This window comes from Thunnus maccoyii, chromosome 10 (assembly GCF_910596095.1).
Source record: "Thunnus maccoyii chromosome 10, fThuMac1.1, whole genome shotgun sequence".
NCBI lineage: Eukaryota > Metazoa > Chordata > Actinopteri > Scombriformes > Scombridae > Thunnus > Thunnus maccoyii.
Window position 1 is genome coordinate 28,813,669 of NC_056542.1, and position 13,279 is coordinate 28,826,947.

Below are 13,279 nucleotides of genomic sequence, written 5' to 3' on the forward strand. Positions count from 1 at the left end.
GTGACTGCTGTGTATAAAAGTTCATTGTGTGGCGGGCAGGTACCCCCAGAGTGGTTGGAATAATGATGACTGCCCTTACCAGGTCTTTCCATAAACTGCTGCACAACTGGGGATGTGGATAGTTTATCCAAACATCACTCATAAAATTACATGTTATGTGACTTTTACAGTAGCTTTTAGTTGGACTGTCTGACAACATGAATTAATGGTATTTTCTCTTTGACTTCAAATATGTTTTCCCTGTGAGATCCTGGCTTTATAACAGCTTATTCTCAAATGGTTTTGAATTATTCAGGTTATACTGTAGGAATAAGCAGACAAATCTGCACAAATGCAGACTCTGAACTTTTAAATATTATTTAAAATCAGGTAGAAATAATTGTCTCCACATTTTCGTCTCATAAAACATGTCACAAACAAATACAAACCTTGTGAGTTGTGCACAAAGATCCAGCTAAGTCAGGGCCCTTAAATGTCTCAATTCAGTGCCTAAAATTTCTTTTAATTTGTAAAATGAGGGATTAAGTTGTCTAAATTAATCCTAAAATTAAATTAACGCTTAATATATGGACAGACTGATGAGTACAAGCAAGATATAGAGCTTGACTTTGACTCAAATTCAACTAGTTTACCCCTTACAGTTACTTATTCCATGCCCATTCTACCTTAATCTTCATATGAAACATCTAAAGAGGATTTTAAGATATATTCAGGAGTTCAGTCTCAGCTATCAGGAATCAAAGTGAGTAAAATTATCTGGAAGAAACATACTGTTTTTTAAAGTTAAACAAGAGGCGTCTCTGTGGTTGGAGTCAGAGGCGAAACAGGGGGAGTAAACAGAGAAACAGAGAGTGGATGGAGTAAGGGGCAGAGCAATGCAAGTGCCTGAACAGATACAGAAAGACAGACGGCTGGGATATATGCATGTTCACAATCTGGAGCTCCTTTCTTGACTCTTTGCTGGGATTTATTCAGAAACTTTATTTGCAGGAGTTGAAAATTTGTCGGTCTTGATAACAAGGTAAGTAGTTTTTAATTTATTGTCCTGATAATAAATGGACATTTTTATACTGGAGCAATACCTTCTTTACCTACATATAACTTTTTTTTGTTAAGAGAAGTAATAATTTTTCTTCAACTTTTTTATTTTTAAAAACATGGAAAAAATGTGGATTCACCAGCCGCCACCTGTTCTGTATTTACTTAAGGTCAGGCAACATTTTCTTTTGGCTGCATCATGAAAAGCCATCAAGGTCTAAAATGTGCAAAACAAATCAGTTCCCATGAAACATCGGTACATGCTGTTTTGTATTTCATAGTAAACACACATCCTTGCCTTTAATTCATGAGGAAATGTAAGAGGTGTTGCTCTGTGATGAAATCCAACCATCTCAGCCACACACACACACACACACACACACACACACACACACACACACACACACAATTTAGGAAATTAATAACTCAGTTTTATTTTAAAGAAAGTGTAAAAGGACACATTTTTGTTCTTACTTTTCCACAGATGTATGAGTTGTTTATCACAATCCCTCCTTATCACAGGCTCAATGTTTTGGAAAATGTATTAAATGAACTGCTTGTTGACCCATGTTGATGACAGAGAGATTTGTTGAGAGTGAGACGTTTAAGGCTACTGTAAAGCTAGTACATTTCTTATACAGACTGGCAGATTTGAATGAACCCACTGTCAGACTTGTGGCAGAGGGACATCAAACAGATGTGGGGTCAGGGGTCGACAGCTCTGTGTGGGATGCAACATAGATATCTGACCCCTGCAGGTCTCAGGTCAGCAGATCCCATATACATGTCTATGTGGGACTGTTCATCTGCCGGAGCTGTGAACAGACCGAGCTCTGAGTCAATGTCATCACCCTGAACAGTGTTGAGAGAGCTGAAATCCTGAAATTACTGAACTTACGTGCTAAGACTCCTCCTAAACGACCAATACCATGTCATTCTGTTTGTGAATGTGGGTATATTTGCTATTTCTACACTGATCAAAGACTGTTTTCAGACAGCAGTGGAGCCTGCAGTCGGAATGTGACAGATAGTGAACGACTCTCCTGAGGACTGGATAGGGAAACAGTCTGTGGGACTTTTCAGCCTCTCCTAAATCACTTCAAGCCACCTATGCAGCAAAATACCCAGAAGCCAATTCTTATGTAGTTTAGTCGACTTCATGTGAGGACAGATGGGAAAACATGACCTTCCTGTGTAGCTCACACTTGTTCAGAAACACAATCCCAGGTGGAATGCTGCCATAAATTAAAGTAGATATGTTCGATTTACAAATATAATATGGCATTTGAAATTAGCTGCTTCCTGTGGCTCTGCAGGTACTTGTGTGTATTACAACTATACGCAGTAAAATGTGAAATCTGAAGCTGGGTGGGTCAAATATGCAGGAGGTGAAAGTTCTCCCTATTTATATCCCTCCTCATCATTAACGTATATGTATCACTTCACCAGTCACCTCACTGACAGTGTCACTATATTTGTTTCCTACACCACGGAGGTTGTGTTTTTCAGTCCTGCGTGCTTATTTGTTTGTTTGTCTGTTATTTGACATGATATCTCAAAAAATAATTAGAGATTTCAGTAAAATTTGGTGGACACAGGAAGAACTGTTTTTTAGTGTGAATAACGCCATCATGTGGCCATTTATAAAGCACATTACATGAAGTTCAAGGTTCAAGGAAAGAAATATATAGAAAATGGATACTTGTTTCCATGTTAAGAGATTGTTAACCAATTTTGAAAACAGTTCTTTTCAACATTCCTTCAACAAATTTCCTCCAAATGTCATTGAATTTGGTATGTCTGGATTAGCCTGAAAAAGTTATGTATTTGTATGTGTCATACCATTCTCTAATAGCTGGTATCCACACTGTTCTGGGTGCAGCCTATTGGAAATAAACCACCATTTTAATTGTGCAGTTACAGCAATGACAGGTGCACACATCATGCTTCTCCAAGCAATCCTGCAGACTTGTATGGCTTTACACCTTTAGGTTGTGATCCAGCAACATAATACATTTTAATTCCACAAATCAGTGGTTATAAATTTGATTCATAATAATTAAAATTTTTGCATAATTCATCTTTGTACAAAGCCCTAATATTTCCAGACAGGATTTATGTATTTTCCAAAAATCATGGCCACCACTACACACTGTGTGTATTTTGATGCAGAATTTGATCTGGAGACACATAAAAAATATCTAAAAAGAAATTCTATCATCAAAATAACACAATTTCCTGCTCGTCCTTTTTTTTAATCTCTCATTCTCTATTTTGTACTCTCCACTCAAGCAGGCTCTGCTTGTATTGCATTGTGGGAGTATTATCATCAACTCTTAGTGCTTTCCTCTCTTTATAAACGCTGCAGTTGTCACTTCTCATCAGAATGAGGTCCCTGGCCCTCGGCCTCTTCTGCCTGTTGTGCTGTAATGCAGTTCGGCTGGACAGAAGGCATCCCAGACCCATCACAGCCAGAGGGCAAAATGAGACTACTGTCCAAACCAAAGCAGTGGGTAAGTGATCAGTTGCTGACATGAATGTATATTTATATCTGTTTTACCATCTGCACATTTGTCCAACTCTATCTAAGATACAAAGTCAAACAGCTTTCTTTAGATTTTGGTCCAAACTTGGTTTCCAGATCTCAAACTACCTCCATGTCTTTGGTCACAGAGAACCCTTGCAAAGGCATCCCACTGGATTTCGTCTTTGTCATCGACAGCTCCCGAAGTATCCGCCCCAATGACTACGAGAAGGTCAAGACATTCATCATCAACCTGCTTCAGTTCCTTGAGGTCGGCCCTGATGCCACGCGGGTCGGTCTGCTCCAGTATGGCAGCGTGGTCCAGAACGAATTCTCCCTCAACACCTTCACCACCAAGGCTGAGGTGGAGAAGGCTGTGAGGAGCATGAAGCACCTTGCCACAGGAACCATGACAGGTCTGGCCATCCAGTACACCATGGAGACAGCCTTCAGTGAGGCAGAGGAAGCACGACCAGCAAACCTGCACATCCCACGAATCGCTATGATTGTGACTGATGGGAGGCCTCAGGACACAGTGGAGGAGATTGCAGCTGAGGCCAGGCAGGCCGGCATTCAGATCTTTGCTATTGGAGTGGGCAGGGTGGATATGAACACATTGAAGGCCATAGGGAGCGAGCCACACTCTGAGCATGTGCACCTGGTGGCCAACTTCAGCCAGATAGAAAGCCTCATCTCAGTGTTCCAGTCCAAACTGTGCGGAGGTGATGAATCCCATCTACATTTCAGTTTTTATGCCTATGTCCCTTCTCATTTAAGCATGTTTGTTTGCACCCTTTTGTTTGAGTGTCTGTGTTTGTGTGTGTGCATGCATGCATTAGGTTCAGAGATGTGTGATGTGGTGGACCATCAGTGCCAGCATATCTGTGTGAGCAGCCCTGCCTCTTACAGGTGCAAGTGCAGGAAAGGTTTCACCCTCAACCCTGATGGCAAGACATGTAAAGGTGAAGGATCTTCTTTCTCTGATCTGATGTGTTCTTTTTAAAAATGTATTCACACAGGAAAAGGTGACTTTTCTTTTTGAGCTAATCTTTTCATCCCTGGAGGCTGGCTGCAACTAGTCTTCTTGGTTACAAAGCAGCTTTACTTGGAAAACATGACAAAGGGAAGGACTAAAGGGGACTGAAAAATTAGAACCACTATTGTATCCCCACAATGAATTCCTATATAGTAGAGACATTGCAGGTCATCTGTTAGTACTTTAAAGCAGCTATAATAAATATTTATATTAAATTTATATTAAAAATGCATCATATGACTGCTTTGTTCAACCAAAATCAGCTTTAAAGAACATTATGGTGTCCTTCAGCTCTTTGTTTTAGTTTTCCAGCTGCAGCTTTTCCTGTTTTCAGCACTTTATCAATGTTGTTTTGGGCTGCAGCAGGCAGCTGCTTTCAGCGAAAAAAAAGCTTTAAACCCAACCATACACTACCTGCCCACAACCAAATGCCAGACAGACAAAGTTAGTGACTAGCTGGTGAATATAGTGGTGCATTTAACCACTAAGAGCCAAATATTTCCTTCAGAATCCCCAAAAAGCAAAAATTAGAGTGAATAATCAACTTACATTAATCAGGTGGACACAAACATGACTCCAAATGAATGCTAATGTTCCTCTGTGTCTGCTGGATGTGTATCTCTTTGGTTACAAGTTCACCATATCAACTTAAGGTAATATATGTCAGTGTTTCTGTTTACAGCTTGTTTTTACTGCCCCAAAGTGGCCAAAATCTGTTGTTTTATTCTGCAAACTCCAAAGTAGATGACAGTTGGATTTCTCTCCATGTTGCCATTCTGCAGCTGAGGATATGTGTGCTGTGGTGGATCATGGCTGTGAACACATCTGTGCCAACCTGCCTGATGGTTACGAGTGCCGTTGTCGTCCAGGGTATCAACTCAACATAGATTTGAAGACGTGCAACAGTAATAACACCTTTCTTACTTTCCCAGGCACTCCACTCTTCATCTCCCTCCATGTTTTTCCTCCTCCGTCACTGGTCGGCTTACACTCTTCTTTCACCTCCTTTTCTTTTACTTCTCTTTTACTCTTCTACAGTACCCCAAGCTTTACACCATGCTTTTACTCCGCAGATTTACATCCTGACTTCATCTGGTTGGTGTCGATTGATTCTGCTTTCCTTATATACAGTCCATTAATCAGTCTTAAACCACCATAAATACACAAGTACACAAAACAACATAATCATAATGTTTTTAGAATTGTTTTACAACATACCATGTTTACCCTTTATTGATTATGGACACTGCCCATATCAGCAATATAGCCAACACATTTGATGAATAAAACTTGATGTACTGGAATAGAGTTGTTCAATGTGTTTAGTTTTGATGGACTTCCAATCCAAATCAGAGCCAGCAGTCTTCCTGCCAGTGATGTCTCTCCACCCACTGTTGGAAAACTTCCGTTTTGCTTCTCAAGTGAATGTTAACAGAAAGGGAAGTGGGGGAGATTTCCTGAAGGAAGTGTGCTTTTGCAATCATCAGAGCAGCTGCTAAGATGCAGAGGTGTATCCAGGGTGTCAAAGTATCACTGACATCAAAACAAGAATATGGGTTCACAGCTCAGCATCTTTTAAATAGTCTTTTTGAGAATGGATTTTTGTGCACGACAGATTCTTCTCTTAACTTTGTGTGTTTTGTTCTTGTATACTAAGTGTGCATGTGTTGGTCTGAAAAGTGTTATGCATACAGAAAAAAATAGTAAATACAGCAAGAAGGAGAAGAAGAAGAAGAAGAAGAAGAAGAAGAAGAAGAAGAAGAAGAAGAAGAAGAAGAAGAAGAAGAAGAAGAAGGAGTTGTAGAAGAAACAACATTGGTTTTACTGGAAGTGGTGCTACAATAGTATATGGAGACATATTTATAGCAGTAGTAATGTAGTGCTATTATCAGTAGCAGTAATAGTTGTAGAAGCATTACTTTAATAAACAATTAATCCCCCACAGAAATAGACTACTGTGACTTGGGGAACCATGGCTGTGAGCACGACTGCTTCAGCGTTCCAGGGTCCTACATCTGCAGGTGTAAGAAGGGCTATGTCCTCAATCTGGATGGCAAGACCTGCAGCAGTAAGTTCTTTTGGTGATCTGGTAAGATGACTGGAAACACAGTCACCTTACAGCAGCAGCTGTGCAAGAAGGTGCAGTTTGAGACAGGCACATTTGCATGCACTCACAACTTGAGCTGAATGAGAAATAAAGTCAAGCATCAAATGAGCTACATTAAGCTGCCACAGACAGTGAATAGTGAAGCATTAACAAGAAACAATCCCTCTGCTCTTTTCTGTTTCTCACCCATTGACACCCAGAGATTGATCACTGTGCTGATGGCACCCACGGGTGTGAACAGGAGTTTATGAACACAGAAGACTCATGTGTGTGTAAATGCAGAAAAGGCTACACACTCAGACCTGATGGGAAAACATGCAAGAGTAAGTGTCCAATGCTTCTTTTCTCTTATTACTGTTAATTCAACAAAGAAAGGAAGATTTTCTTTGTAATTTTGTGTTCCTACAGCAGCTGCACACTATGAAGTTTGAAAGTTAATCATATTCAGATCCTTCAACATTATTTATATATCACTGATACACTGGAACAATATAGTAAAGATATATATACATGTAATTTTGCATTGATTGGGATCATGAATTTTGCCTTAATGAATATGTCAGAAGTCATACTAGCAGCAACTAGAGGCTGTTATATTCATTATACTCCACAATATGAAGAAATTCAGCTCTGAGAGAGCTAGCACAATAAGTAGGGTTCATCCTTTGGGGGCAATAAATATGCACAAAAATGTGGAAATGTGAAAAAATGAATATTGTCTAAAGATGCTTCATTATTATCAGTTGGATATTTGTTGTGTATTTTACTACTGTATATCCAATGTCACAAAACAGATGCAACATACTGTGTTTAACATCACCATCTTTCTCTGCCAAAAATGATTGATTGCAGAGGTTCACTACTGTGCCCTTGATACCTTTGGATGTAAACAGGAGGTTATGATCTCCGATGAGTTATGTGTTTAAAGGCAGAAAAGGCTACACACTAACATCTGATGGGGAAATGTGCAAAAGCGCTATTCAACATTTAATCACCACAGGTGGTAAATGCTTTTCATGAGTCAGAATAGGTTTTATAAGTAATTATTCTTAGTCTTACCTAATAAACTGACTACTTCCTGCAGAGATTGATCACTGTACTGACGGCAGTCACGGGTGTGAACAGGAGTTTATGAACACAGAGGACTCCTGTGTGTGCAAATGCAGAAAGGGCTACATACTCAGACCTGATGGAAAAACCTGTAAGAGTAAGTGTCAAATGCTTCTTTCCTCTTATTACTGTTATTTTTAACAAGCAAGGATTTTCTTCAAAATTTCACAGTGAGGTCTTATTGATTTACACCATGTGTGATGTTATATAGCCTTCATTCATATCTATTATTGATGTCCTATTTTGACCTGTTTTGCATCAGAACTACAGGACTGTGTGAACAATTTGTCTCTGGGGTTGACGCCATTGTGCAACACGATCACAAGCATGTTTACTATATCACAAGAAGAAACTTGATAATTATTTGATTATCTTGAATCTTGAAAAGTCAGACCTTACTTCATGATGTTCTTACAGGGCCTGTACACGATACAGTTTTACAGTTGATCATGTTCAGATCTAATCCTCAACATTATTTAGCTATCTGGGATTACATTCATCCTCTGTGGATTATGAATGAGCTCAGTAAATTTTGTACAATTTCATACAACCTGTCCATGAGATTTTGATATTTCTAATATCTAATAATTCTATACATTTTGGCCTCATAGTGACAGTATAGGAGATGTCAGGGGGTCACCAAAATCACTCATCTCACTCACTCATCCATTGACGATAATAAGTGGCCAGTAGCTTTTAACATAGTGTATCTGACTTTGAAAAACAAACTTAAAAGACTGATGCATTTCAACATGATAAAAAATAATACCATGCTTAATTGTTGGCTCTTGGTTTATTGTTTAAAAAATCCTGTATAGCCCATGTCACAGAAAACAGACACACATCTCTCTCTACTAAAATGATTCATTGCAGAGTTTGACTACTGTGCCCTTGATACTGCTATAAACTGGAGGTTAAGAACACAGATGGCATGTGTGTGTGTGTGTAAATGCAGAAAAGACTATGTGCTCCAATCTGATTGGAAAACATGCATGAGTTCTATTCATCTGTTTCTGACTCATGTATTTAAGACGCAGATGTGATACTTTTAATCACCACAGTAGTTATTTGATTTTCTCAGTAATAACTTTTTTTTATCCTGTCTGTTCTTTAACCAATTATTCCCTGCAGAGATTGACCATTGTGCTGACGGGAAACACGGCTGTGAGCAGGAGTTTATGAGCACAGAGGATTCATGTGTGTGTAAATGCAGAAAAGGCTACACCCTCCAACCTGATGGGAAAACATGTCAGAGTGAGTCCAAGCTCAGTCATTGTCATGAATATTTAGTAAACTGCAACCAAGGGATGTGATGTGGATATTCAAAGTCAATGATTCAGTGAGTTACTACAGAATAGAATTGCCTTGTATAAGATAATAGTTAAAAAAATGTCAGCATAGCAGAAGATAGAGTTGATAGTTGTGAGAGGCAAAGTCAACAAAATTCAGAATATAATCTTTCATCTGCAAATGTTGACACAACAGTTTCTATCTTCTATTCCAGTATTTATATGTTACATAATTTTGGATACATTTTGAACTGGTTGTGAGGTCAGTTTTAATCCCAGCGCTTGCTAAAATTCTAGTTTTCCCCTCCCCCCTCACTAACAACTCTGTACCTCCACAATGTGTCATATAAATAAGCTGTCAACATCATGTTCATCGTTGTTAAACTCATAAGTTTGGATCTGTGCCAAACAGTGGACTGTGGTTGTGAGCACCAGTGTGTCAGCACCACAGACTCCTACATCTGCAGATGTTTTGAAGGATTCATGCTGGCTGAGGATGGAAAGAGCTGCAAATGTGTTAAATCAACCTTCTTTGATAGAGATACTTTCTTTTAAACTTTCATTTACACTAAAATAGTCACAGTAAAAAGGACTATTTGTTGTAAAACATGTATTTGATGTTCTTGTTTCTGACAGAACCAGATTGTGGTGATAGAGTCATGGATCTAGTTTTTGTCATTGATGGCTCCAAGAGTCTGGGCCCTGCCAACTTTGAGCTAGTAAAGCAGTTTGTAAACGCTATTGTGGACTCGCTGGACATCTCCAAGACAGGCACACATGTTGGTCTTCTTCAGTACTCCAACAAGGTCCGCACAGAGTTCACCCTGGGCCAGTACACCGCAGCGCAGGACATCAAACGAGCTGTGGCCCGCATGGAGTACATGGGGAGAGGATCCATGACTGGCTCAGCCTTACGCCACATGTTTGAGCTCAGCTTTTCAGCCAAAGAAGGGGCCAGGCCGAACATCCCGCGTGTCAGCATTGTGTTCACTGATGGGAGATCACAGGATGATGTTTCCGAATGGGCTAATAAAGCAAAGAACTCTGGTACACTTGTTATCTCGCCATCCAGATGCACTGCAGTCTCAAATCAAACTATTAATTTCAAATATTCATTCTTTCTAGCAGCAGTTCTCTGTCATTATCCCGTTTTCTTTTACTTTCAGGAGTCACAATATATGCCTTGGGTGTTGGCAAAGCCATTGAACAGGAGCTGAGGGAAATAGCATCAGAACCTGATGAGAAGCACCTTTATTACGCTGAGGATTTTGAGAAAATGGGAGAAATTACTAAGAAGCTCAAATCCAGGATATGTAAAGGTACTCCACACATGGCTGAACCACTTTGCCAAACAGGGTCTCCAAAATGGTGGCTTAGTTAAAATGTCTAAGAATGTCAGATCAACAGTTAAAGTTCAGTTTCCTACAAGCCAGTTTCTTAAAAATGTAGTTTTCAACACTTTCTTCTATTACAATAGTGCATCACTGCCACCTACTGCTACCTTAATGATCACTGATCGGATCAGAGCAGCAGCACCATGCATTAGTCTATATCACCTAAATCATCAGTTGTCTCTGCTCTGCTGTCATAGTAAAGACTGTATTTCATCCACGTTTACTACATTCTCTACAGGCAGAGACAGGAAGGGAAGCCTGCAGGGAGAGATTTGAAGAGATAGGGTGAGAAAAAGGCTGAAAGAGAAAAGATAAGAAAAAATATTTTCTTTATTTTCTCCACAGACAAACCAGCTGATGAAAACATGTGCCATTGTGAGAACGTGATAATGTTTCAAGACCAGGTCACCAAGAAACTGAAGAACCTGGTACAGAATAATATCCTTTTCTGAATAGCTGTCTATCTCAGAGACACATTAACATTCATGTTTTTCTGGTAATTTAAGTCAGCTCTGCCTCTGCTAAAGTATCTGCCAAAGGTAATCATCTGTAATCATAGAAGACTAGTGCAACTGCATAGACAACTATCCGCTGCAACTGTTTCAAATCAACAGGAAAACATAATGTTAAAATCCTTCCTGTGATTTTGGTTTTGAGTCTGGTTATTTGCTTTCAAGGATGTTTTTTCAGGGCAGACTGTGCTGTGCTGAGAAGTGACCAACAATGCTGATGAGGGCAAAAATGATTTCATGTGTCAGCTGTGCACTTTGAAGTACTTTAAAATAAATAAATAAATAGAAATGTATTGGGCATTTTATGCCTTTATTAGATACGGGCAGTAGAGTGAGATGACAGGAAATGAGGAGAGAGAGAGATGGTTTTGGTGTATTACATGCAACAAAAGTCTGCTGCTAGAACTGAACCAAGGACATGAGGCCAAAAATAAATGGAAATTAAATCAATATGTGTCTGTAATGGATTAGTAAGACCAGTAATATGCACATATTGACTCAAAGTCCAGCTGAAATTAAATTGGCTTTTTGTCTACTACAGCACACATATCTGCTCTGTAAATCACTTGTCCTGTTCTCCTTTGAGAAAAAAATCTGAAACCAAAAGGGAGAAATCTATATTTTCAACTCTTTGATTTCATGATGTTAGTTTTACATTATTTTGATGAAATACTGTTCCATCATCCGCTTACGTAGCTGGTCCTTATTTCAACACAGCAAATCAAATCTTTGAATGAAGTGATAACGTGGCGTTTGATCAGAGGCAGAACAGACAGTCACACTGAGCCTGATAGCATCCTGCTACACAACACAAGAACCACAGACTCTGAACAACAACCCATGTTAGCTTCCTTCCTTCTGATCTAACTTATAAACATGAAATCACGTCTTGTCCTGCACCTTAGCTTGTTGAACAAGCCACCAAACAAACAATCACATAGATGCTGGTTTGGTCACTGCCCTTCAAGATTCCTGTCTGTCCATTACTTGGAACTATTTGCAGTTTGTTTACTTTGTCTCTGTTCTGTACGGTGTAATACCGATAGTCTGCCAGTAATGTCAATCAAACAAGCCTCTGACACGCCTCCCCAGCCGCTGAGACAAAAAGGAGAATTTCTGATGTTTCCCTTAAGACCTTTTCTCTTCATTCTAACAATACAAAACTATTGATACATTTAAAAACTATGATGACATTATTTTTGACTGCAAAGAGGGATAATTAAATGTGATTCCAGTTGGACTTTAAAGGTGCAGTGTATAGGATTTAGTGATATCTAGTGGTCTACGGGGGGGAGGTTACAGATTGCAGATTACTCCCCCCCCCCCCCTTCCAAGTGTGTAGGAGAACCAGGTAGCCATGGAACTCCTGAAAAACGTGACAGGGCCAGTGTTTGGTTTGTTTGTTCTGGGCTACTGGAGAAACATGGCGGTGCAACATAGCAGCCTCCATGGAAGACGACCTGCTCCCTGTGTAGAATATAAAGGGCTCATTCTAAGGTAACAAAAACACAATGATTCTGTGCTAAACAGAACTTGAGGCATTGTTGCAGTTTCAAGTTTTTGGTTTCACTTTAAAATCCATCATGTGGAGCAAGTAGAGGAAACAATAGCTAATAAATACAAGGTGTGCCAGATGGTGCTCAGTTGCACCATTGAGACTGATGATGCCACAGACCTATGCTACTTGTAAGATGGCAAATGTTTCTTTGAGAATGGAAGATCTTACTTTGTCATTAAAAGATATAAGCCTTCCTTGAACAGTGGTCTAAAATCATCTAAGGAACTAAAATGGTGTTGATGTTGTATCTTACAATCAGTGTACACCTGTGACATCATCAGTCTAAGTGATGCAACTGAGAAGCAATCAGCTGGCACACCTGATTTATTATTTGTTGTTTCCTGACACCCCTACCTGCTCCTGATGATAGAGATAGTTTGAGAAACCCTTTTTTTTTTGGAGTAACTCTCCTCTTATATATTTTAAATATCAGTGGATTTCCTGGTTTATAGAACTCTGTAGGTTGTGTGTTTATTTGGATCTGCTACTTTCTTTAACATGCCCACTTGAAGCCATGTCAAAGAAGCTGGAGACACTTGAGAATCAACTTGTGCACAAATGAAAGGCTGAGACTCGTCCTTCCCCCCTCTTAACTGTGGCGTGGCATTTCACGGGATCCCTTTAATCCTGCTTGACGAGCTACACTGAAACATATGCAAATGCAATGCTTTCTACTGAAGCTATTTATACACTTTTGTATACAGCACAATG

General features: G+C 39.5%; 1 protein-coding gene across 1 annotated transcript; it reads left to right on the plus strand.

The window, feature by feature from the left end:
* Positions 1 to 972: 972 nt before the first annotated feature.
* On the plus strand, positions 973 to 13,242 carry LOC121905886 (matrilin-2-like). The gene is given in 14 exon segments (XM_042424462.1): positions 973 to 1,021; positions 3,407 to 3,551; positions 3,712 to 4,284; positions 4,402 to 4,524; positions 5,381 to 5,503; positions 6,544 to 6,666; positions 6,906 to 7,028; positions 7,790 to 7,912; positions 8,947 to 9,073; positions 9,497 to 9,618; positions 9,741 to 10,151; positions 10,271 to 10,423; positions 10,844 to 10,936; positions 13,075 to 13,242. Coding segments are annotated over 13 exon segments (2,277 nt in total). The 5' UTR covers positions 973 to 1,021; positions 3,407 to 3,424; the 3' UTR covers positions 13,131 to 13,242.
* Positions 13,243 to 13,279: the final 37 nt, after the last annotated feature.